The sequence below is a fragment of the Neopsephotus bourkii genome, unplaced genomic scaffold (genome assembly GCF_033783945.1).
Source record: "Neopsephotus bourkii isolate Nb327-2 ecotype Australia unplaced genomic scaffold, CSIRO-AGI_Nbou_v1 NB_272, whole genome shotgun sequence".
Taxonomy (NCBI): Eukaryota; Metazoa; Chordata; class Aves; order Psittaciformes; family Psittacidae; genus Neopsephotus; species Neopsephotus bourkii.
In genome coordinates this window covers 10,523,112-10,548,208 of record NW_026900781.1, presented here as the reverse complement: position 1 = coordinate 10,548,208, position 25,097 = coordinate 10,523,112, and the positions used below count along the sequence as shown (strand labels likewise).

At 39.2% G+C, this 25,097-nt stretch overlaps 1 protein-coding gene across 7 annotated transcripts in view; it reads left to right on the top strand.

The window, feature by feature from the left end:
* The window catches only part of FARS2 (phenylalanyl-tRNA synthetase 2, mitochondrial), a 244,160-nt gene that overhangs the window by 61,004 nt on the left and 158,059 nt on the right, over positions 1 to 25,097 (top strand). For all 7 annotated transcript variants that reach the window (XM_061346574.1, XM_061346573.1, XM_061346567.1 and 4 more), the window contains 2 exons: positions 8,545 to 8,704; positions 16,488 to 16,619. In XM_061346574.1, the coding sequence (XP_061202558.1) occupies positions 8,629 to 8,704; positions 16,488 to 16,619 (208 nt within the window). In that variant the 5' untranslated portion in view covers positions 8,545 to 8,628. The remainder of the gene's footprint in view (positions 1 to 8,544; positions 8,705 to 16,487; positions 16,620 to 25,097) is intronic.

The window sequence follows — 25,097 nt, the reverse complement described above, 5'->3', positions numbered from 1 at the left end:
CCTTTACAAATACCAAATTCTGTTGTCAAAGCTAGGTTAAAACTTCTGCCCTGTGACTGAAACCTTTACTTAAAATTAGTACCTTGGAAGAAGAGCAGGAAAAACAAATAGCAGTGAAGCAATTTTACAGTGTTTAAGATGCTTGTGAGCTATTTGCTTCTTTGGGTATACTGTTTATCATGAGGGTTAGATAATTCTTTTCGTAAGAGAAAAGTAATCTATGATTTGAAGATGGGCAGGTAACTGATGCTTTTCTGCAGCTCTGTATGAGTGCAGATATTAAAGTACTAAAGAAGTTCCTATCTTTCAAACTAACTCATTGCTAAAACTTAGAATAATTCATGCTGCAATTTCCCATAAACTTTTTAAAAATTTCCTTGGGCTGCTATCAAAGAACTTCTGAAAATCATCAGTGTATTTTAGAATACTTTAGGTAATCATTACCTGATTGTAATATATGAGTTAGAAACTAACTAATAAAAATACTTAAAACCAGTGCCAAAATACCTTCACAAATAATATTCAAAATTCTGGACATAAAATCATAGAATCATATAATGGTTTGGTTTGGATGGGACCATAAAGATCATCTTCCACTAGAGCAGGTTGCTCAAATCCCCATCCAACCTGGCCTTGAACACTGCCAGGGATGGGGCAGCCACGGTGTCTCTGGGCAACCTGTGCCAGTGCATCAAACCCTCATACTGAAGAATTTCTTCCTAATATCTAATCTAAATCTCTCCTCCATCCTTTTAAAGCCATTCCCCCTTTTCCTATCACTACATGCCCTTGTAAAAAGTTGCTTTCCAAATTCCTTGTTGGTTCCTTTAGGTACTGGAAAATTGCTGTAAGGTGTCCCCTGAGCTTTCTCTTCTCCAGGCTGGACGACCCCAACTCTCTCAGCCTGTTTTCACAGGAGAGGTGCTCCAGCCCTCTGATCATCTTTGTGGCCCTCCTCTGGACTTGCTCCAACAGCTCTGTGTCCCTCTTGTGTTGGGGGCCCCAGAGCTGAATGCAGTACTCCAGGGGTCTCACGAGAGCAGAGTAGAGGGGGAGAATCACCTCCCTTGACCTGCTGAACATCCTCCTTTTGGTACACCCCAGCATACAGTTGTGCTGCAAGTGCAGACTGCAGGCTCATGTTTAGCTTAAAAAGAAGTTTTTAAAATGAGCTTTTCTTCTTAAACAGTTCCCCCAAATGGTATTTCTTTTGTATTTTCTTCCACCAGCGTACCAGCATGCCTGTGTTCCTTCTAAAGGGCATATAGAGTTTTTATTTTTCCCTTGTATGGCATATTGCTGTTTTTCTAATCCTTTGGGCTGGCAATATTGATACTGTTGTAGTCAGGTTTGAGCTGTCAAACTTTTCTGGGTGGATTAGAAAATAAATTATTTCTGTGCCATGCCGTGTTCTTCGGGTCTTGCCACAATTTATAGAAAAGAGCAGAGGGGAAAGGAAATTAAATTACACTTTATGGATTTTAGCCAGCAGAGGGAGCCAGTATAAACCCAATGGCAGTCGCAGAACATTATTCAGTTGACAACAAATAATGTTTACACATTGGAAGGAGACTTCATAAGGTATTTTATGTATGTATTGAATTATACATAAATTTTAAGGGGAACAGATGTGAAAACATAGAAATTGCTTCTCTAATTTAGTAACCTTGTTCCAATGGAGGCCAATACCAGATTGCTCAGATAAAGAAATTATGCTCTCATCAGGCTCCTTTGTGCTAACATCTGAAAACTATAAATAGGAAGACTGCAAAGAAGTAGGAGGGATACATCTTTATTCTGCATTGAAATGCTTTAGGTGGAAACAGCAACTTTTTTGTTAGGGTATAATGGAAAACTGTAAATATTCCAGTTAAAAATAAAGTCTCTTCTTCCAAAGCAGTATATATGTATAATAGCAAAAAAGAATTTCAATATTGTAACTTCATAGTGTTGGTGTCTTGAAATGTGAAGACTCTTGTCCTAAGTAATAGAGCTGTAGAATTTCTGTTATTCATATAAATACATACTCCTTTCCTCATCTTTTTATACTTGTGTACCATGGCCACATCCCTTTATTCTTTAATAAATATTATTTTTTTAAATTGCTTTTAGAATCATAGGCTAGAAAAGAATCATTTAGGTTAGAAAAGACCTTTAAGATCATCAAGTCCCACCATTAACCTATTGCTGCTTTTAACCTTATGCTTTGGGGTAGGTGTGAGCACCTGATTGACCTCCACTTTGTTAGGGTCTTTTACATCGATGCATGCCATCCTAGGTGTTCACTTGCAAAACTAGTGCCATTAGGTTTGACTTCTCCAAAATCCTGTATCTTACTGCAGCTTTGGACACTGTGCTTCAGGAGCAGCAGCACCTGAACTAGATCCACCATGTTAAGAAAAAGAGCAGCCGTGTTACTTGCATAGAGTAACCTGAGGTGACTTTGTTCCTGAAGGCTGCAATTTGCCTGAGTGGGAGGAATAAAGGGCCTGATAACAGGAATAGATTTCTTCAGGTGGAACTGACCTCTGTCTTGTGGGTGCCTACCGGAGTTGTGAACATTGTATTACTCAGTATTTTCCAAGTTGTGGTGTATAAATCACGCCGTAATAAATAGAGCTTCACTGGTCTGAGGATCCACATTGCGTTCGTTGCCATTTTTAGTTGAAAATATGACAACAAAGGGTATCTGAGGGTCTGAGATTTTCATAGTAGTCCATGGTCTAGAAAGTTTGGAAGGCACAAGTGCATCTTTTATTGCAGAGACTCTTATATAAAATATTTTTTCAAGCTTTCTCTCTTTCTCATCCAGCTAAAATAAAAACGAAAATAAACAAACAAAAAAACCCCACCAAAAAAAACACAGAAAAAAAACCCCAGCCATGCTTTTCAGAATAAAGCAGTTAAATCAGTTCAATGTGATATGTAAAATGTGTGGGGAAACAAAGAGCAAAATGTCTGCAAATGTATTTGGGAAGTCTAAAGTGCTTAAAAATAAAGGAATTTCTATTGCCACAGGAACATAGCTGAATCTAGCATATATGTCTCATTATAACTGATACCTGTGTAATAGTGTTGCTTTTCTTTGTTGTTCAAAAACATCTGTGTGTTTTTCCTGTACATGTGGTGGTGATTTTGTTTTTTTTTCACAAATACTTTGATTAGGTTAAGAAAAAAACAAACCACAAACCCACCACAAATAGAAGTAACTGTTCTCTGCTGTAGCTGGTGGACTGAAAACGGAAGGATCCAGAAACTAAGGTGACCACATGGAAGCTTGTTTGAAGTCTTTTTTGCCATTTTTTCCTGAAACAAGTAATTATTGATAAGCAGTAAAGAGCATTCTGTTGCACAGACAGTGGGCTCTGTATCTCGTTGGTGCTTGAAATTGCCTTGATGGGAATGCAGGTTTACAAGTTTAGCCATCCTGATGGCTGATTGGGACTGGCATTAGGTTTTCTTCTTGATAAGTTGTCTTCAAGTGGCATCATCTTTATGTTTCGTGATCCATCAGTGGAGTGTTACAGCACATTAAAAATGTTGTGGAAATGATCTGCTATTTGTAAGTGGATTTAGAGTGCAGGTGGTTTTTCATTTACAGGAATAAATATCCTAATAAATATTAGGTCCAGTGAGTCCAAATGTATTTGGTGTGGCAAGGTTGAGTGTTGCCACATGCAGATCCTCATGCAGAGCTAGACTTAAGTGCCAGTTTGTCCGTGAGTATAAGTACATGAGCATTATGTATTCATTATCTTAATTGCTGGCATGTGGATAACTGACAGGAGGAATACACAACTGCATTGTGCAAAGACAGGATATAGTTACAGATATTTCTGGTCTGAAACCTATTATGAATGCCAGCCTGTAAAGAGACACTTGATCTTGGACTAAATCCTAAATGTTTGGATAATGAAGTGATGGAGGTTAAAAGAAGTCTGTCAAGTGACTGAAGAAATGATGGAGTCTTTATGGAAATCCCACGTGTGACTTCTGCCCTCCATACCAGGCTGACAAGTACTGTAGGAGCATAGCTCCATTTGTATTTGCCCAATTCAAACATGCCATTGCATGTTACCAAATTTTACTTTATTCTTATTATGAGCTAAATTGTGAGTAAATTTCATGCCACATAGTTAAAATCACTTTAAGTCCTTTCAGCCTTCCACTTTGTAATGCAGCATCCATTGGATACTCTGAAAAACTTCTTTTTTTAATGCTGATTTTGTTTTCCCTTTTGCGTCATGGCACAATATTCAGTATTTTACACACCTTCACTTAAAGAAGAGACTTCTTGTTCTTCCTGTAGGCAGATACATAGGTGCTCAATTTATGGCTAAAGGAAATTTCTTTTCTGATCGCAGTAGTGACTGATCATATTCAAAACAATAACATAGTGCATTTTATTTGAGTCTGCACTGAAGGAATAAATGTATGTGAAATTGTGGCATCTTGGATGTGTCAGTGTTTTATGCAATACAGTTATATTTTTTTTTTCCATTTGCTCATATATGTGTTTGAGAAGAATTGACATCAAAAAGGAGTGGCTGTAGGTGATTCTTCATTTTATTCAAGTTTTGACTTTCCTGGCTTTATGTATATAGAAATACTGAAGCGTTTCTAATCCTAGACATGTACTTAGCACAGTTCAGTCATTGTAATAGTGAAATAGGTGTATCAGTTTAAAGCTGCTCATATTTACATAGCAGTGTCAGTGAATGGAAAGAAGGGAATAAATGTTAATAAAACTGTAAGGCTTTTTTTTTTCTTTTGTGTGTCAGTATAACCCTGTCTACAGCTGTGCTGGAGTTGATGGGAGCTTTTGGAGCCTCTGTGGAGAATACCAAAGTGCCTTTTGGTACTTGACTGTAAGGGGGAATATTTCCATGCTGCTACTTGTTTCCTGCGGACTCCCCTAAGGCTGTGCTTTCACAAGCTGTGCAAAGTGGCATAGATTCATGCCTATGCCAAAACTGGCCCAGCCCCATCACACATGCCAGCATGTCTCTTGATGCTGCCACTGTGCAGATAAATGATTGCTGAACTGAATTTGACCATTTTCACATTGCTTAGTTTCTTTCCTTCTCCTGGGTTACATCTCATCCAGATGCACCTCCCAGCCTGGCTCAGTGCACAGCTGCATGGCACTTGTCCTGGCACAGAGAAAGAGATGGTGCATATGGCTTGTTTGGCAGAATGAAGAGGCAGGCAGGTTAGAGGGCTGGGGTATGACTAAATGTATTTACTCTGTGATTCTTGCATGTATTTTATTGCCACATCTGATATAATCTACTAAAATGGAATTTTGCTTCAGGCAGTAATTGTAATATCAACTGTTCAGGAATAATACAGTGGTAAGGAAAAGTACTTCTATGTACTTAGAATCACAGAATAGTTAGTTTTGGAAAGAACCTTAAGATCATCAAGTTCCAACCCCCCTGCCATGGGCAGGGACACCTCACACTAAACCATGTCACCCAAGGCTCTGTCCAACCTGGCCTTGAACACTGCCAGGGATGGAGCATTCACAACTTCCTTGGGCAGCCCATTCCAGTGTCTCACCACCCTCACAGTAAAGAACTTCCTCCTTATATCCAATCTAAACTTCCCCTGTTTAACCTGTTACCTCTTGTCCTGTCTCTACAGTCCCTAATGAAGAGTCCCTCCCCAGCATCCCGATAGGCCCCCTTCAGATACTGGAAGGCTGCTATGAGGTCTCCACGCAGCCTTCTCTTCTCCAGGCTGAACAGCCCCAACTTTCTCAGCCTGTCTTCATATGGGAGGTGCTCCAGTCCCCTGATCATCCTTGTGGCCCTCCTCTGGACTTGTTCCAACAGTTCCATGTCCTTTTTATGTTGAGGACACCAGAACTGCACACAATACTCCAGGTGAGGTCTCATGAGAGCAGAGTAGAGGGGCAGGATCACCTCCTTCGACCTGCTGGTCACACTCCTTTTGATGCAGCCCAGGATACAGTTGGCTTTCTGGGTTGCGAGCGCACACTGAAGCTGGCTCATGTTCATTTTCTCATCGACCAGCACCCCCAAGTCCTTCTCCGCAGGGCTGCTCTGAATCTCTTCTCTGTCCAATCTGCAGCTGTGCCTGGGATTGCTCTGACCCAGGTGTAGGACCTTGCACTTGGCATGGTTAAACTTCATGAGGTTGGCATCAGCCCACCTCACAAGCGTGTTGAGGTCCCTCTGGATGGCATTCCTTCCCTCCAGCGTATCAACGGAACCACAGCTTGGTGTCATTGGCAAACTTGCTGAGGGCGCACTCAATCCCACTGTCCATGTCAGGGACAAAACTTGTTGATACAAGAGTTCCATTTTAAAGGCAGTATCCAGCCTACCTGTTCCTTACAGCAGTGGGGGCAGCAGAAGTAATGAAAGGGAAGAGGATTAAGAGAATTTTATGTTCCAAAGTACTGCTGGTGGGGAAAAATAAGATATAGATCTTCTAATGTGAAAATACAGTATATTGTAATCCAAGGGAGGAGCATCTCTGTGGCCTGAAAGCTGTTTCTGGCTTACTGAGGGTAGTTTCTTCTGTCACTAGAAAGCTAAAAGTAGCTACTTAATAGAGGGCAGTTCAGAGCAGTAACCTAATTTAGCCACTCCAGGTTCCTGTGTGGGGGAGCCTGTGTCTGTTGACCCCCAGTGAGCCTAAGAGGATTGACCTGCCTAGGCTAATGCTGGCCACTGTGAACACCCCCTGGCTTTCAAAACCACATGCTTAGAAGACTGATCTGCCCTGCTGACAGTAAATTAATTGTAGGGTGGGTATTTGCTTCTTACAGCCAGTGCAGAAATAATGCCAGCAGGAAGAAAGGGGTTTAATCTTTCAGGTGAGCACTTGAATAAAGAATCTGTTATTTAAAGATGTAATACCTAGCTTTGTCAGGTTGCTGCCTTCTGATCATTAAAGGCATTTTTTGTTAGACTGATGGATAATGATTTTATTTGGTATTTCTCTTTTTATTTTGTATTTTTCTGCAGAGTGCTAAGGAGATTAACTTGAGAGGTGTTTTCTCAGTCTGCCAGCCAAGCCTCCTTCTGACTAGCAATACACAGTTAAATGCTACTGATGGGATTTTGTTATTCCCTCAATCCATTTTGCTGCTAGTTTGTATGCTACCTAAACTCTGACTCCTTCTGCATGCGTTGTGTCTGTATGAAACGTGCTAGAAGTTAATCTTAATTAATTATGCTCAGCACTTGTACACTATCAGAGGTTCACTTGAACTTCATTTGGAGCATTTAGTGCACTGAAGTCATCAAACTGAATTAAAACAATTTCTGTGAGTATCTGTGAGTTGTGAAGGCTGCTCACTGTTGGTGGCATCTCCTCAGTAAGAGACGATTATGTTGGGAGGATTACTGTGAAGAAAATACCAGTGCATGTGTTTTCCCTCTGTATGCTTGCTTGAATATGGGAAGGTGGAAGAGAAAGGGTGGGAAGGGGCACTAGAAGCAAGTGCTACAATTAGTTCTCCCTGTCCTCTGGACTTAACAGAGGTGGGTTTTGTGCAGCTGTAAGGATTTCCAATAAGAATACTATTGAGAGTGTAAAACTGCCTGCTTGTCTCCCAGAAACACAGAGCCTCCAACAATGTGACTTAGTGAGAGTGTTTTATTGGTCTGAGAGGACGTACATTTGCCAGTACATGTCTGTCTGGTATCACTTGGTCAGAAATGTATGGAGATGCATAGGAAACTGAAATCTTGAACTTGCAGCAGATGTTGTAGAGTGGCCTCTGCATGAAGAGCAGGTCTGTCACATTCCAAAGACAGTCTGCCCCTGTGCTTTGTGATGTATCTGAAAACCTCAGACTAAGACCAGGAATTCTTAAATGCCCCTTAGGCAAAATTTCTGTGCACAGAAAGGTCCTGTGTCGGGGAAAACACAGGAAAATAGTAGTCCTTAAAGGAATAAACTACCCAAGGTGAATCAAATATAAGCAGCTAAAGTTTTTGTTAAGCTTTGTTGTGTGTGGTTGTTGCTTGGATTTTGATTAGTTGGTTGGTTTTGGATTTATTTATTTGGTTTTGTTTGGGTTTTCTGTTTGTTTGCTGTTTTCAAGTTCATTTGATTACAGCTTTTAAAAAGAGTTGGATGTTTTGGTATTTCTTTTACATCATTCAATTACTAAAAAAGTTAGAGCTGTAATAAATGCCACTTTGTATTACAGTTTTTGGGGATATAATTTACGTATACTGTAGCTTGTACTTTGTTCCGCATGTTAATACTCAAACAGCAGCAGAAAAAATAATGTTTCTTTTATAGTTTTTTTCCTGTATCATGTTATTTGAAGATACGGTACAGAAATAAAACAAATCTTATTGTTTGAATTTTTCTGTTCTTGCAATGATTTCTCTCTGCATTTAGTGAGCAGAATTTTATAAGATCAGTCTTTATATTTTTGCTTTTCATGGTGCAGACTTAGCAGGTAAGATTCCCACTTGAATCAATATAACTTCATTTCTGTTTCCATTTGGAAAGTCATTGATGGAATGCACTGGTGTTCTTGTGGTTTTATTCTAGTTGTTCTCCAACATTAAGGATGGTGAAGGCTTGCAGTTGTTCGAGCAAGGTCATCGCACGGCGCACAAGCAAGAGTGTCACACCATGGAGGCGGTGAGGCTGGTGGAGTTCAACCTGAAGCAAGTGCTCACAAGGCTCATGACTCACATCTTTGGTGATGGTAAGTTCATGTGCCTTTTTTCGTGGACTGCTGATGGCTGTCGGCATCTGGACTTTGAGAAGCATTTTGCTGCATAATAAAACCAGGAGGCATAAGGGGGATGTTGGCAGCTGGTAAACTGAAAAAGCAGTGTGTCTTTTTTCTAATGAGAGTTACAGTAATTTTAGGAATCTTCATTAATATTTTTTACTATCACATTTTTGCCTAAAGTTTTGCCAGGGTTCCCATCCTGTTTCAATGTCACTGTAAATGGCGATTGATTGACCTTTCAGCTGTAACCTGTATTTATACGTATTGTTCTTTAATACTCTTATATCCACACCTTGTAAAATTACTGGGCACAACCCAAAAGGCCACACACACTCCTTTCTTGTTTTTTTTTCTAAATACTGATTCATGCAACACTGTTGAATCATCAGGTTTTTGTGAAATGTTTCGGTATGCAGCATGTCAGCTTGATATAGCGGGCATGAATACAGGTAGCAACAAAATGCCAAACCCAACTACAGGCACTTGAATGGCACGTGTTTGAGTAAACTTGGTGACCCGCACCAAGCTGTGCCGGACCCTGTAGGCTTCCTCGCAGGCCTCCTGTGTCCCCAGAGAGACAAGAGTGTGGCTGCAGCACTGCATCTGGGGATTCGTGAGAGCTTGGGAGCTGCTGAGGAGGGCGCAGGGCAATGATCACATCTCACATTGGCAGCATGGGATTGACAGGAGAAGGGAAGGGGCAGGTATGTCCATGTGCTACTTTGCTACATGTGCACACAAAGTGCCTTGACCATTTCCCTTGTGCAAAGAAATTAAACCTTGCAGCTGAGGGGAGATGGTGTTAGCATGCTAAGTTCGCACCAAGATGAAAAATAATTGTTTTTCGGTATTTAGAGTGGAATGAGGAAGGGTAATGAATGTCTGTGTATACAAATGAAATATCCTTTCCTCAGAAATACCTGCTTTCAGTTTCAGGAGCGGAATTTATAAATGGCCTCAGTCAAAATTGCTATGTTAATGCTGTTTCCTGGCAAGGAGGTTGCTCTCCTGAACTGATTCATTTTTCTGTTGAGGAAATACTGGATAGTATTAGAATGCATGAGGTATCCTGGCTGCTTTCAGAGCTCTTTTAAGATGCCTGCTGTATTTATAGTAACTCCAAAATGGTAACAAGTTCTTGACTATTCAAGACTACTTGAATATTTTTCTGACATTCTAAGCTTGAATTTACTGTAAGCAAAAATTTTACCAGTTTTTGTTCTATTCTACCTGGACAAAAACATTTTAATTTCCTGAGTTCAGATTTTCTTGTGATTGTATTTTATTTAACAGTGGCCTTTTGAAGCATACAAAATTAGTATCAAAGTGAGTAATAGTAAGAAAGATATTTTTAGATCAACCTCAGATGCTGAGGATGTTGTTTAAAGTGAGCAATTTTTAGGAGTTATTAGTGATATCTGAGACTGCAGTGACATCCTTCTCTAACTGTTGACAGATGCTCCATTTTAAGCTTTAATATATTGCTATTACTGGTTCTTCTACAGTCTGTGCAGTAGCTCAACAGATATTAAAAAAATTATTCTTAAATGATCGTAAGCCTACAGACTTAAAGTAGGTGCCACCTTCTTGCTGCAAGGGTTTTATATTTCTATGCCCCCAATATTTTTCATGAAATAAAAAGATATAGTTAGTGATTTAAACTTAATTATATCTCCCCTTCCCCCCATTCATATTCCCTCAATATTAAGCTCTCTCCCCATCACTACCTTCATCTTTTAAGCTTATAATACAAACAGGAAGGTAATATTCAAAGAAACAAACTTTGTGCCAGGCACTAGACATGAGATGGGTGCAGTGCAAGTGACCTGGGGCACACATAGTTAAACTTGTCTTTTGATAGCTGTCATCTTTTAACTCTCATTTTACTCTTCACTTTACACAACACTTGTGATTACTTTTTTTTGTCTCAAGTTGTGTAGATTCTAACTTAAAATTTTAAATATATTTTACTGCATCTGTTGCTCATGGAAGAATTCTGAATTTTTGCTCTGTACAGATACTCCATAAGGCCTTGTGTTCTGCTAAAGGCAAAAATTTCATCCCTCGTAGACTTCACATCAGTTGTATTCTTTACAGCCTGTGGTGTCAGCAGAATGTTGCAGTGAAGTTGCACATCTTTTCTAGCAGCATAGTGTGATCATAGCTGCAGTAAGCTACTGAAATGTTCCATTGTCACACAGTCAACTGTTATTCATAGGCAGATTGTTTGGATTGCAGATTAAGTCTACCATGCACATTAGTTTTGCATAAACTATCTTAGGCCTGAAGTCCTGGAGTTGGATAGCTGTGTTTCCGCAGTGCTTCTCTGGGAATTTACCTGCCGAGGTTGATGATAGATTGAGGATATCTGCAGAAAGGTCACATCTTTTTTTCTTGTTGTTGTTATTGTTGTTGTTTGTTTCATTTTTCTGGGTTCGTTTTCATATTCAATGAGGCAGTTTTGCTTTACCTGACTCATCCCATGCTATTTGGATACTTCAGTGCTGTGTATGTCAGTAAACAATGTAACAAAAGTTGCTTAGAGATCACTAGGTTGTAATGAAGAAGGTTAAAGACTTCATAAAAAGTCTGCACTTACATTTATTCCCAAGTTTTGTCTTTTTATGTCTTCCTCGCTTTGCCAGTAAGCAAAGGAGCAACAGGTATTAGAGAGGGAGAAAGATCTAGAGCATGAGATCAGTTGTCTTAAATACTTGACAATGTAAGATAGTTCTTTCAGTGATATTTTCCAGTGGTATGTCCTGTCTGATTTACAAAGTGATGGTCTTTAATTTTTTCATGGGAACCTTCTGTCAGGAAGCTATTTTAAATATTATATCTAGAGATTGCCTTTCTTAGTTTTCCTCCATTACTGGCAGGTTTAAGTGCACACTCAAAATCCACTAATTTAACTTATGCCTCCATATGCAGATCTCTCAGTGTAGAATGTCTGCTCTGTGTCAATTTAGATACCTTTTAATGAGGCTTTCCAAGGTTAGCTGTTTTACATTTCCTCATAAAGTCCGTCAATCTTTCCCAACTCCAGTTCTTTCCCTAACCCTTCTGTAGTTTGCCAAAAGCTTTCTGCAGTCTGAGAAATTCAGAAGTAATTTTACTATAGTGAACAGAAAAGAATGACTCTGTGCTGGTTCTGTGATTTGTTGCTTTACATTAAATGACCCAAAATTCACTGCTGTCCCATATTTATCTACCCAGTTCCTAAGCAGCAATAAGAGAAGGCAGGAGGGTGAGTAATGCTGTGCTTTGACTGATGGTTTTGCTGGTCCTGGGTCTCACTAAACAGCCAGTGGGTGATTTTAAATCAAACTTGTTCTGCTCTTTCTTCTTGACTCTGTTGTACGGGTGTCTCCTTCAAGTGCATGGAGATCTGAGTGTAACAAGTTTAAAAAGAGAAAAAAAAAAATAAATCATTTATTGAGGACATAATGGTCTGGCTAATAACTTCTGAAAAATGTGAGCTAATGTAGGGTCATGGGCACCCAGCTTCTGTCTGCTGCAAGAGAGAAAAATTAGCTGAAGCAATGAAGTGCTGAGTACCTACAAATCAACACACCCCTCAAGTGGCCATGGCTTGATGCCTTCTGTGCTCCCCAGCACCTGTCCTGCACCTCTCTCCCAATTTCTCCCATAGATTCCTTCTCTGAAACTAATCCTCACAGCAACAAAGATAATTTCTGGTCAGTGTAGGCCATCTGTGCCTCTGGCTTTGTTGCTTCTGAGCTGTAGAATAGCAATAGGCTGCTTTGTGTGTGTGGTGGGGTTTGTTTGTTTGAGGTTATTTGTTCCTCCTTTCTTTTTTAGTGCCTTTGGTCAAGCCTTTCTCATTATGAGACTCATTTAGGGTAGCATTTGCTTAGCTTTGTATCTGATAACACCATTACTTTTGAGTGCAGGCTATGACCAATTCCTTAAACAGATTCAGTTCTGAGGAATAATATTGACTGTTCACTTCTTTCTTAATCATTGGAGATGTGACATGTAAGTTGCTGTATCAGGTTTGCATGGCAAGGTTTTAGTAGCAGAGGGGCTACAGGGGTGGCTTCTATGAGAAGCTGCCAGAAGTTTCCCCTGCATGCAGTGGCTCCAAGATGGACCCACACTGCTGGCCATCAGTGACAGTGGTAACGACTCTGGGATAATGCATTTAAGAAGGGAAAAAAGAAAATTATACAACACTAGCAGCAGTTGGAAGAGAGGAGCAAGAATATGGGAGAGAAACATCCCTGCAGACTGGCACAAGGTCATTGAAGAAGGAGGGGAGGAGATACTCCAGGCACCAGAGCAGAGTTCCCTGCTGTGGCAGGCTGTCCCCTGCAGCCCATGGTGGTCCATGGTGGAGCAGATCCACCTGCAGACCACGGAGTACCCCATGCTGGAGCAGGAGGATGCCCAAAAGAGGCTGTGACCCCATGGGAAGCCCATGCTGGAGAAGGCTTGTGGCAGGACCTGTGGCCCGTTGAGAGAGGAGCCAATGCTGGAGCAGGTTTGCTGCAGGACTTGTGATCCCACAGGGGACCCACATGGAGCAGTCTGTTCCTGAAGGACTGCACCCCATGGAAATGACCCACACTGGAGCAGTTAATGAAGAACTGCAGCCCGTGGGAAGGTCTCATGGAAGACTGTCTCCATGGGAGGGACCCAACTCTGGAGCAGGGGAAGAATGTGAGAAGTCCTCCCCCTGAGGAGGAAGGAGCGGCAGGGACAAAGTGTGATGAACAGACTTCAGCCCCCATTCCTTTTCGCCCTGTCCTGCTGTGGGGGGAGAAGGCAGAGAAACTGGCAGTGAAGTTCAGCCCGGGAAGAAGGGAGGTGAGGGGAAGGTGGTTTAAGATTTAGTTTTTGTTTTCTCACTACCGTGCTCTGACTTGATCAGTAATAAATTAAACACTTTCCCCAACTCCAGCCTGTTTTGCCCATGACAGTAATTGGTGAGTGAGTGAGTGAGTGAGCTCTTCCTGTCCTTATCTCAGTTTTCACTGTGTTTTCTGTCCTCCATCCAGTTGAGGAGGGGAGTGACAGAGAGGCTTTGGTGGGCACCTGATGTCCAGCCAGGTCAATCCACCACAATTACTGATGGAGGTGTACCTACTGGGAGGATTCCTGTGAACACTGTGAAGCTGTGAAATGAGCAAGTGTCCTCTGCTAATAAAAATCATCTCTTTGAACTAGGGAAATCACTGAGTTTGCATGTAGCAGTCAGTGTTTGGTTTGATTCGACACTGTGCTCTTTTAAGACCGTCTGTGTTTTAAGCTGGATATGCATCTCTTGCCCTCTTAAGATTTCTAGAAAATATAATTTTTGTTGGCATTTCATAGGTTGTACATGAAGAAATCAGCCTTATCAGGTAAATTATATAGTACTACAGAAAGCCTCATCTTTGTAATCCTTGTAAGTCTTTAGTGGTTCAATTTGCTGAGTGTGAGCTATGTCCTTTATTCCTTGGGAATATATTGAGCACCGAGACAGTATTTTGTATATAAATAATAAATGTACCCACTTATTCTGTGACAGTCTATAGAAATGCGGTTGGAAAGCTTAATCTTGCTTAAGGTTGAGCATCCCCTGCTTTTCAGTAAAGTCTTCCAGAGCCAAGAGGCTGAAAGAACATTTGAATGTAAACTACAGAGGTATTCCCAATTGTCTTGGCTACTGTATGAATAGAATTATTATGGTATATGGTATTAACTTTTAATTCAGAGAACAGAAAGAAGGTGAGAGTTGAGTCTTCATTGTGAATTTGATTTGTTTTATTCAGATTTTTTGTTTGCTTATTTGCATTTAAAACAAATGCTTCTTAAGTACTTAATATGCATTAAAATTCAAAATTGAAAAAGAGCTTTAAATTCATTTTTTTACCTTTCAAAGCTTATTTTAATTAAGAACAAAAACCAGAGAAATCCTTTCTTTCCCAGAACTTCATTTTGAAGTAAGCAGAGGATTAAAAAGAAACCATCATCCAAATGTTGTCACTGAACACGGAACTACTTGAATATTCAATGTCATTCTTGCTGCAGTTGCAAATTTTGCAGGCTAAATGAAGGTGTTTTATATGTGCATGGCTTTGCAGTGAATGCAGAGTTGTACACCCCTAGGATTAAAAATGCATTTGTACCAGGACTGGGAAATTAAAAAAACCTGTTCTGCACACTGTACTGTTGTACACACAGGACTGTTTTCATCTGTGTAGTCTTGCCTTGTTATGCAAACAAAAAAGCAATAAAGTGATTGCTGTAAGTCACAGCACAGTTAGGAATAGTGTAATTGCTAATGCTTCTGGGTTTATGAGTTCTGTGTGTAAAATTACCAAAACACTTTTTTATCATTCATATAACTTCCAGAGTCTGATTTTTAAGAGAAAAGATTTAGAAGTACCGACGTGTGTGTTTGAAACCTGCCTCTCCATCTGGAAGTTCATAGCTTCCAGAAAAGTTCCCTGGAACTATTAGGTATTTTAGATTCTGGCTGTGTATGTCTGCTTTTGTAGTAACTTATTCTTTCAATTTCTGTAGCCATATTTAGTGTTTCAGAACTAATCAAAGGAAATCTAATCGTTGAGTCTACAGAAAATATTTTAAAACCTCTCATTAAATCATGTAATTTCGTGGTTTACATTCCTTATACAAAACAAACTCAAAGGCTGGAAATCAGACCAGGAATGCTAACAGTTGCCATCACCCAAACAATCTTTGCTATGCCCCTTGAGTTCAAAACTGGACCTGCCTGGTTGTTAATGATCCTAATGTGCTGATTGGCATTTGGCCTAACTGAAGGGAAAGATGGGCTTCTTGGGGTTAAGACATTAACTCCCAGCATTTGCAGTTCAATTCTCCTTTGAGTTTTTACTGCTGATGTTTCTGAGACGTTTTTTCCAGACACCTAATGACTAGAAAAATTTATTTAACAAAACAAAGGTGGTGTAAATTATTACAAGAACTAAAACTCATCAAATATAATGATGTTTGATGGAATGTCTTTGGTGGCACTCTAAACCTTGTCCTCTTCTGTCTCTGGTGCTCTGAAATGTCAGGGGTTTCCTTGCTTTGTGCAGTGGTACTTGTGGTGGTGCTGAGCTGGGGAGGAGGGAAAATTACCCAGTGGTACCCATCTCTTACATGTAACATCCACATAACGTTAATGTCTTGTATCGTGTGTCCAGAATACTCCATGTGTGTTGGTATATAGCATATCTTAATAATATACAACTCTGTGTATATGTATTTCTATTTGTATTAGTATCTATTTTTAACTTCCATATTTAAACATATACAGAAGGAATAGCTTTGTATTTTAAAAAGGTTCTGGTGAAAAAATTACTTGCCTAATTGATCCCTAAAATACTAAGTAAAAATTAAAGACTTAGCTTTTGCTATGAGTAGTTAGTCATTTCCTAGTACAAAGAATAACAAATTTACTGGCTTTCCATGATCTTGCCTCATTTTTTTTATGATGCCAGGTGGTTGCTAGAGTTTGACAAATGATTGATTTGGTTTCAAAGGGTGCTTGAATTGCACAAAGCGGTTTTTATATTAGAAAAGACATGATCATTTTTTCCTACAAGTTTAAGATTTATCGCCTTGCGCAAGTGTTGTGAATTAGTTTGTTTGCTATTTGTTTTCTCAGGATGGTGGTAATTGGTGTCATTAGTTGAAGGGCAAGTTTTACAGATGGTTGGAGGGATGGCTTTTAAGCATACACCCTTCATATTTATTTATTTTTTAAACACTGCTGCAGGACTGCAAGTCAGATGGGTAGACTGCTACTTTCCGTTTACTCACCCTTCCTTTGAGATGGAGATCAACTTCCAGGGAGAATGGATGGAGGTCCTGGGCTGCGGGGTCATGGAGCAACAGCTAGTTAACTCAGGTATTGAAACTCCTTTACTTCATTGACATCTCTGTTAGCAAACACTTCCAGTGCACTCAGCTTCACAGTCTGAAATGCCCCCCTTCTCCCCTGGTGAGCGCAGACATCTCTGTTCGTGGCAGCCACCACAAATAGTCCTTAGGTGGAATGCAGCCCGTGCATGCTGTGATTTGAGGGCAGCAATTGAGCGAGCGATCTGGAGCCTTTAAGCAGAAAGCTTGCCTTTTATTTTGAGCAATAAGGAGACAGACAGATGTCAGCTTTAAAAGAGAAACTGACAAATCAAGGTGTGTTTGTTTTTTGGGGTATTTTTTGTTGTTTTGTGTTTTTTTTTCTTCTAAGAGATGCCAAGTGCATTCATAGTTACAATTTTAAAGTATCATAAGCAAATAGCAGCCCCTGATTCTTGGAATATCAGAGTGCTCCTGTATCTGTAAAGCGTAGAAAGAGGAATGTGTTATCTTGTATATGCCTATTTGGTCACTGGCTAAATGGTAGGTTGCTTTTTGCTTTCATTTCTTTTCTCCTCAGGTTGTTTATGAGGTTGTAAACTGCATGAAGAACAGCATCACTTATTACAGAGCAGAAGGAGGAGAGGAGAAATCAGTGGGGTTTTTTCTGGTTATTTGTATATAGGAAATTTTGTATTTCGTATTTTATTAGCTGAGAATAGGCAATTCTTTGTAAGCAGAGGGCAGACTGCATATGTTAAAATCTCTGTTGTTCAGTGTCTTCTAGTGCTATTAATTAGATACGGGAACCTTTTGGAATATGATCTGTTTAATTCTCATAAGTGTGCTTTCAGATAGCCAGATTGTACTCCTTTTTTCAGTTGGTTTCCTAAGCTTTTGTTGTATTTGTCATGTGTTCTGAATTTTTTCTGTTCAAGTCCAAGTATGGTGTCTATGAATGGTGCAGTTTTGGTCCCACTTGTTTGGCACAGCTTTTTTCCTCAAAGCTTTCATCTGTTTTAATGTGACCATTTTCCTTTTAAAAAAATATCCTCTTCCAGAGTTATTCTGCAGTGAGTTAATAGTTTATGCTAACATTCTTTCTCAGGTTATTATGTTCATGGTGTAGTAAATATAATACAGCTTCTGATCAACCGCAGAAGTGAAAGGTTGCTGTGTAATTTTAACTCCATCAGATATGATACACCAGTGGTGAGGCTTTCTTCTTGATAATCTTTTATGTTGCTCAATTCTTATATTTAGGTTACTTTAATATGTGTGAGGAGATCTAAACTGTGGCCTCAAAACAATTACTGTATGCATTTGTGTGTATGTGAATGAATGCACATGAAACACCAGTGGTTTCTACAGCAGTCAAAGTTTCCAGTTTACTATGTGTCAGCTCTTTTTCTGAATTATGGTGCATTACATCCCTTCTGCACCACAACTTTCCTAACTTCTCATTGTAATTCTTACCCTGCGAGAATTTAGTCACAAGTCTAGCTTTTGAATGACTTGTAGACTTGTATTATTAAAACAAGCAAGCAAACAATAAAAGATTATTTATTAGCAACATACTTCTAGTGTGTACAACCTTATTGTTGGAATGCCAATTGGAAATGCCAATTGTTTTTCACTTTTTTTTTAGAGAGAATTGCACCTTGTGTAGGCGGAGTTTTGTTTTTTGCTCCCTCCAGTAGCTCTGCAAAACACTTGGCTACAAAAGCTGAGTCTAGTGCATCTCATTGTAATTTTATTGAAGCACTGGATTGTTTACCACAAGTGGTGAAATATGGCTAATGCTTATGTTGGCTAATGATTAGCTTATTTGGGTCAAAGTAACAAAGTAGCAAAAGTAACAAAGGTAGCTCATTTTCAGCCAGGTAAGGAGTCAAACATCAGTCTTCATGCCTACTATTCCTTAGAGTATTCTCTTTTTTTAATCCTCTTTTGCAATGATTTAATACCCCAGTAGGCTTCCTGGCATGCCAGTTTGCATCTACTTCTGGTGAAGCCAAGTTTGCTGTTACTAACTCATAGGTTTTTTAGTGGGTTTTGAGTGTGTTATGGCAGCAAGCTGCTTTTTGTCCAAAATTCAGAAATCCACAAGTCCAGAGTGGAGATGAATGTTTTCTTTCCTAGCTCCTTCTTTTTTTTTTTTCTCTCTCTTCTCCATAGCAGAACTCAACTACCTTCCAAAGCTTGCCCAAGCTTTTCCTTCCATAAAACAATATTTACCTAAGAGAAAGGAAGAGAACTTTTACTTCAAAATCCTTAAGTTCTTTTGTTTGTATGTTATTGATTGAATACAAAAGACTGGTTTGTGAGGCAATCAAAAACAGTCACTCAAAGTAGAAGCTGGATATGCCTCGTTATCTATGGTGGTTATAATTTAAACAGGATGCTTAAGCACAGGTTTGGTGGTTTGGTGGAGGTTGTTGGTTGTGGTTTTCTTTTCTTGTTTGTTGAAGAGATATGTTCATATATGAATCTATATGAAACACAATAAAAACGCAGAATAACTGAAGAAACTCTCTGGAGCAGTGGAAAAACAAGGCCTATGGTGTGAAGGGGCCAGGACATAAGCTGTAAGTAGCTGGTATTTTAGGTTGACGGAAGTTTCTATTGGACTGTAATGATGACTCCCTTGTATAAAATAACCTCACTATAGCTCTTTAGAGGTTAACCTCATGCAGCAAACTCTGATGGTATTGACTAATCGTGTTAAGATTTTTTTGTCTTGAGTGAAGAATTCTGTTGTAGCTTTAATGCCCCATGCAATCAGCATTAAATTTGTTGTTACTTTCTGAACAACAATATCCTAACAATTTTTTCTCATGCTGCCTTATGCTTTGGAAGGAGCCTTTTTTTGTTATTTCAATCACTTTTTAATATAACAGGATGCAGATACCTAGCACGTGTAAATAGAAATGTGTCAGTTGTAGGGGAAAAAAATGTCAACTATGTTCGAATGTACTGATAGTACTCTTCACTGGCTTTTGTATTCTGTTCTTTTTATCTTTTGAGGTCTCTGAAGAGTCTCTATGATTCTCTTTTCCTCTTTTTCTCTTCTCTCTCTACACTTCCCTTCCTCCTCCCCCCTTCCCCCCCTCCCCATGCTTCTTAACAAACTAGATTTCTAGTTATTTCTGGCATGGATCTCCACAGCCACAGGTATGATGAAGAACCAAGATAGAGGGGGGAACAGAGCCAACCATCACTTTTTATTGCAGCCTTATCATGTGTGGAATTCCAACATGCTTTATCTCACTCTTGAAATTTCACATTCTTAAAATGTTAAACCAGATCAAGATTTGCCCAAGGAGGGACAGCCAGCTTCATTCCCAGTAATTCACTGGGTAGTGGGGATGATCCAGTACTGAGTATTTTGTAAGAGTTGTTTGTGTTCAGGAAAGTCTACTACTGCTAACAAAATTGAGAATATGGTGTTATTTAGTAACAGTGATAGATGCTATTTTTAAAAGAAAAACATATACCCTATGGCAGTGTTTTTATATAATTGTTGGAAACATAGTCACTACTGCAAACACACTGAATTGTAAGGAATAGTTACATGTTCCCCTAAGGCTACTAGTTCTAAACTAGAGCAATTATTTGGTATAATGTAAGATAGATGTTTACCATTATAATCAATATTCAATAAGAAGTATAAAATCTAACATACTGTACTGTTTAAAATTCCAGTTTTGTGTGCGTTGTTTTTCATCTTGAAGTATACCTGAATATGTAATTTTAATAGGAATGTTATCTATAAATTTTGATATAAAGAAAAAATATTTTTATTCTGGTTAACACTGGAAAAACTATAGAAACTTTAAAGTGTAGCAGCAAGTACTCTTAGTTTTAGGTCCAAGATGAGGTTACAAGGAAATTTTATGGTTCAGTAGATCTAACATCAATTAACAGCACATAAGATATACTTATTTCTGTGCTTCAAGAGTCTGTAATCCCAGATTTGCAAAGCTGGTTTTCATTAGTAGGTGCTGAAGTTTCCAGGTCAGTTATGGGGTTATAGGATTCAAACCTTTGAATACAGGATGTTGCTTACTTGGAGTCTGCAATCACATAGTGTTGCTTAGTAACTGTGAAATTGAAAGCAGTTAGGGTGTGATCCTTTGCTGATTGAAATCAATGGCAATGTTCTCAGTGCTCAGTGTTGCAGAATGTTACCTGGGGACGGAAGCAACAAAATTGGACTTAAGTTTACCCCAAAACCAAGAGACTGTAAACCCCAATCATTTAAAACAAAACAAAGCAAAACAAAAAACAACCACCAGAGAACACACACAGTGTGGTGTAGGTGTTTGGAAGAGGAAATTTCAGCTTTTTAGCATGAATAGTAGGAGATTGTTATGATATGAAGGAAATGAGCAAGAGATGGGGTTTCTGTAAGGCTATGGAGAGGACATTTTGTCAGAGGCTTGCATACAATTACATCTTTTGAAGTTGCTGGGCAGTCTTGGTCTTCCAGTTGTGTGTAATAGCCTGAAATTATAGCAAGTGTCATTTTCCTAGTACTGTGTTTCTTGTTAATTTGGTGGGTACTTCTAATGAAGAAAAAAATGCTAACCTTCTCTAATCACCGTCATGGGTAGTTAAACATGCCTAAAGGAGTTTGTCATTACTTCTGCAAGTCATTGCTCCTGTTTTAAACGGTGGAAGCTTATTTGTCATGAGTGTACTCCTTGGTGAAACCTGATTCTTGAAGTGTAAGTCTTTACCATTTGGAAGCCCCTTTACAGATCAGATGCAGGACTTACTTCCAGAATTTGAGTTGTACTTGGCCCAGGGCTGCCACCTTCAGCCAAATACAAGTCTTAACATATACAGCTTCTTTGGCTTCAATGACAGACTAAGTAGATTTTTCTTTAGTCACTTACTAAAGGTCATCAAAACTGCTGTCTGAAGGGAAGAAATAATTTTAAATTCTTAACCTGTCCACTCCTTTTCGTTTTGCTTTTGGCAGAAGGATTATTAGTTTAGACAGTTCTCCATGGGCAGCATATTAGTAGTTAAGAGGAAAATTATGTCAACGTAACCTTGCAGACACAGGACTTTATTTCTTTTGTGCATGTTTGTGGTTTTTTGTGTGTGCTTGTTTTGGGGTATTTTTGTCTTGTGTTTTTGCTGGTGGTGTTTTCGGTGGTGGTGGGTTTTTTCTCTACATTTATGAATACGTTCTTAAATATTAATTATGGGTGAGCTAGGTTCATATATCAAGCAGCTGGGGGTGTTTGGGGGAAGGGGAAATTTAATATCCTTCATCTAGCAGTTTTTTTCCTGCTCAGCCTCTTGCCTTGTATATTACATTAAAATGTTGGAGCAGATGGTGCATGTGGCGTAAATAGTATGCCGAGGCATGTTCTGTCTATGCTTAACAGCTCTCTGTGGGGATCTTGAAATAGTTAACACTGTATGTGTCTATACAGATATTGTGTATGAGGCTAAATATAATGCATTTAAAATACATTCATGCAGGTCTTCAAGGTGAAATTAAAGTTACAGAAGTATTGGTGTCTTGAGCACCTGGGGCCTCCCAAGAACATGAGATAAAACCGTTGGATGGGCTGGTTCTACCCACACAGTACATCCAAAGTGATTCAAATTTGCTGCGTAAGCTTCTCAGCTTCCCTCTCAGGGGTTAAAATCTGTTCTTTTTAGGTCAGAGCCTGTCTCCTGTGTGACTACATCACCACAGCACCTTGAGGTCTCCCAGCCTTTCCAGTGTTTATTTTGCTGAGACTATTATGAGGTAGTGAAATGTTGTCATTCCTCTTTTATGGGCTGGAACTGAAGTGCACAAGAGGCTGACACATATATGCACACTGTAGAGAAAGAGTTTAGCTGCCTTAGTTAAAGTTAGCTTTCCCACACTCCTTTTATACTCCGTAGTGAAAGAAGTTCTTCCATTATGTTTTGAACATATGGAGCTTGTTTTCTTTATCATACTGCTGGGCAGCCTCTTTCCTATGACTGGCTGCAGGGGGAGCCTGGTCTCTTAATTTAGGCAGGTACCTGAAAGTTAAGTATCCCACAAAGAGACAATGTCTCAGATTAAATGAAATTAATGGGGAATTACGAAGCATCTGAGTTTCAGTGACTTCCCAAAGGTCTCAGAGGTTGCATGTTGCAGAAACTGGAGTTGAATCTCAGCCCCTGGGTCACCTTCGTCTCACTTCATCCTAGTGATTTACATTTGCATATACATATATATGTGTGTGTGTATTAAAATAGTGAGGCAAATCTTTATTTTTGTGTGTGTGGTTTTCTATACATACACATACGGTGCAAACAGAAAAAATTGATTGTCACAACTGGCTAATTTCAGAGACACTCCATTGAGCTGACGGACACTGAAATTTTGCTTTTACTGATCAAACGTGGAGCTGGTGTGGAGTTGTGAGCTTTTGGAGAAAGATGTGATGATTTTCTTTTTTTCATTATTCTGTATTCTGCAACATTTCATATAGATACCCACAAATATATGTACAGGGCACATGCAGAGATATGTGGACCTAAGGCAGTGCTGACCAGTAGGGAAGTTAAGTAATAGGGAAGAAGACCTGCGTTTCCCTACAAAGTCTGTGGTGATCTAGCCTGTACAAGGAGAGGATCTGTGATTGTAGTCACCTGGGCAGCTACCAGCAGAATAGATAAGCATGTGCTTGACTTTTAACCTTTGAATAGTTGATTGACTAGCACAGGTATGTGAGGGAAGAGAGGGTGTCAATTGCCTGTCCTTAGTTGACTACCACTCATCTTGGCAGTAAAGGAATCGCCCATAGGCAGAGACAGGGGAAAGGTTATCCGCTTCCTCAGCATCTTCAGATTAGCCATTACTGCCAACCTCCTTTGTGACTGCAAATCTAGGTAAATGTTTGCTGGGCATCCCTGTCCAGCAAAGAGAATAGATACAGCACTGCTACACGTTTACATGTAAGCTAGGCTATAGCTGGTGCTTGAAGTTTTGGGAGGATTAGATCCAGACTCTCAGGACTTCAGAGGTTAAAGATTCTAAAGATCAAGTATTTTTAAATTGGGGTGTTTCTTGTGTAGAAAAGCTATTTCTATCTCCGTTCATCCCACTGAAAGAAGAAATTGGAGAGAGTTTATTTCCTGCGTTTGCATGAAGATTGCCTTTTGAGTTTGATTTTTGTTTGGTTCCTTTTGAACTGCCTGAAAGGAAGTCTTGGTCTTGCCATGGTAAGTAAGCCAAAACACAGAAATAAGTTGCATAGAGGTGATGCTCCAGTCAAAGGGCACATTGTTTCATTTGGGCTTTTTTTTTTCTCTTGTTCTGTTACCTATGGCTACACCACCAGGTCTGATGTGTGTGTTGTATAATAAGTTATCCTTTCTTCCTCCCTTCCTTTTTTCTAGTCAAGATAATTTGCCTGTTGTCTTTTACTTCATTTATAGCTCTATTTTAAAACTGTTTTTTCATCAAGCTTTTCATCCAGAAGGAGCCCAAAGGTTTTGAATTTTTTGAAATGTTGCTTTCTGTGATTTTATTACTTTAGACAGACTCATTATGTATGTTAGAGTTGGTGTTTTTCACAAGAATTAATAGATGCTCACAATCTGTATGTGTTTGTGTAGAATGTGTTTGTGTAGAATGAATAAATAAAGTATTCCATTTAATGACAATTCTGTTGCACCTATTTCTGGGAAATGTGTTATTAGTTTACAGAAGAATTTTGTGGTAGAATAAGTGTAGGATTGAATTTTGAAGTAAGTAGCTATTATAGAACTTGGATGGCTATTTGATTTCATGGCTCCATATGATTTTGGCAGCTAAGTATTAGACTAGTGCTGTCAATGGATTTAGAGGATAATTTCCCTTTCATGGTGCAAGTTTACATTTTTAGTTGGAATATATGTTCCTTATCTTTACAATTTAGGAAACTACTTTGTCTTTATGCTTCATTTTCTCCTGCACAAAATGCCTGGGAAAAAGGGTTAACTCAGTTTAACACTAACCCTGAAGCCAGCAAGACTAGTTGGCTGACTGACATGTGCATGGCACATCTTTCCATCCAGTGAATGAAAGCTTCCCCTAGCATATGTGAGGCTGATTTTAGTCCACATGGAATCTTAAAAAAAGGGAAAAAAAGAGGTGAGAGAGTGTGCAGTTGCATCCTCCAAAGCTCTTAATTGCCTTTGAAGCAGTTTACCTATGTGGATCTATTTTCTCTCCTTCCCTTTATTTTTTTTTAATCAAAAGTAAATTAAAGGTTTAGTAATTCACTGTGATTTGTCTCCTTGGGATCTAGCAGGAGGACTAGAGCACCACACAAGAGAAGGATTAATAACAATGGATGTAGTTTATTAAGCAGCTCCCTAGTAAAAGAAAGTGCTGCTCTCAAAAACCTTGAAGAGCAACAATTTATAGCACAGAGAAGGTGTCTCCCTTGGCTTTATTTATGCAAATGAAAATACAGCTAAATAACACTATTGAATTACTACACTGATATTTGATGAATGCTGAATGGTTTTCATCAGCCAG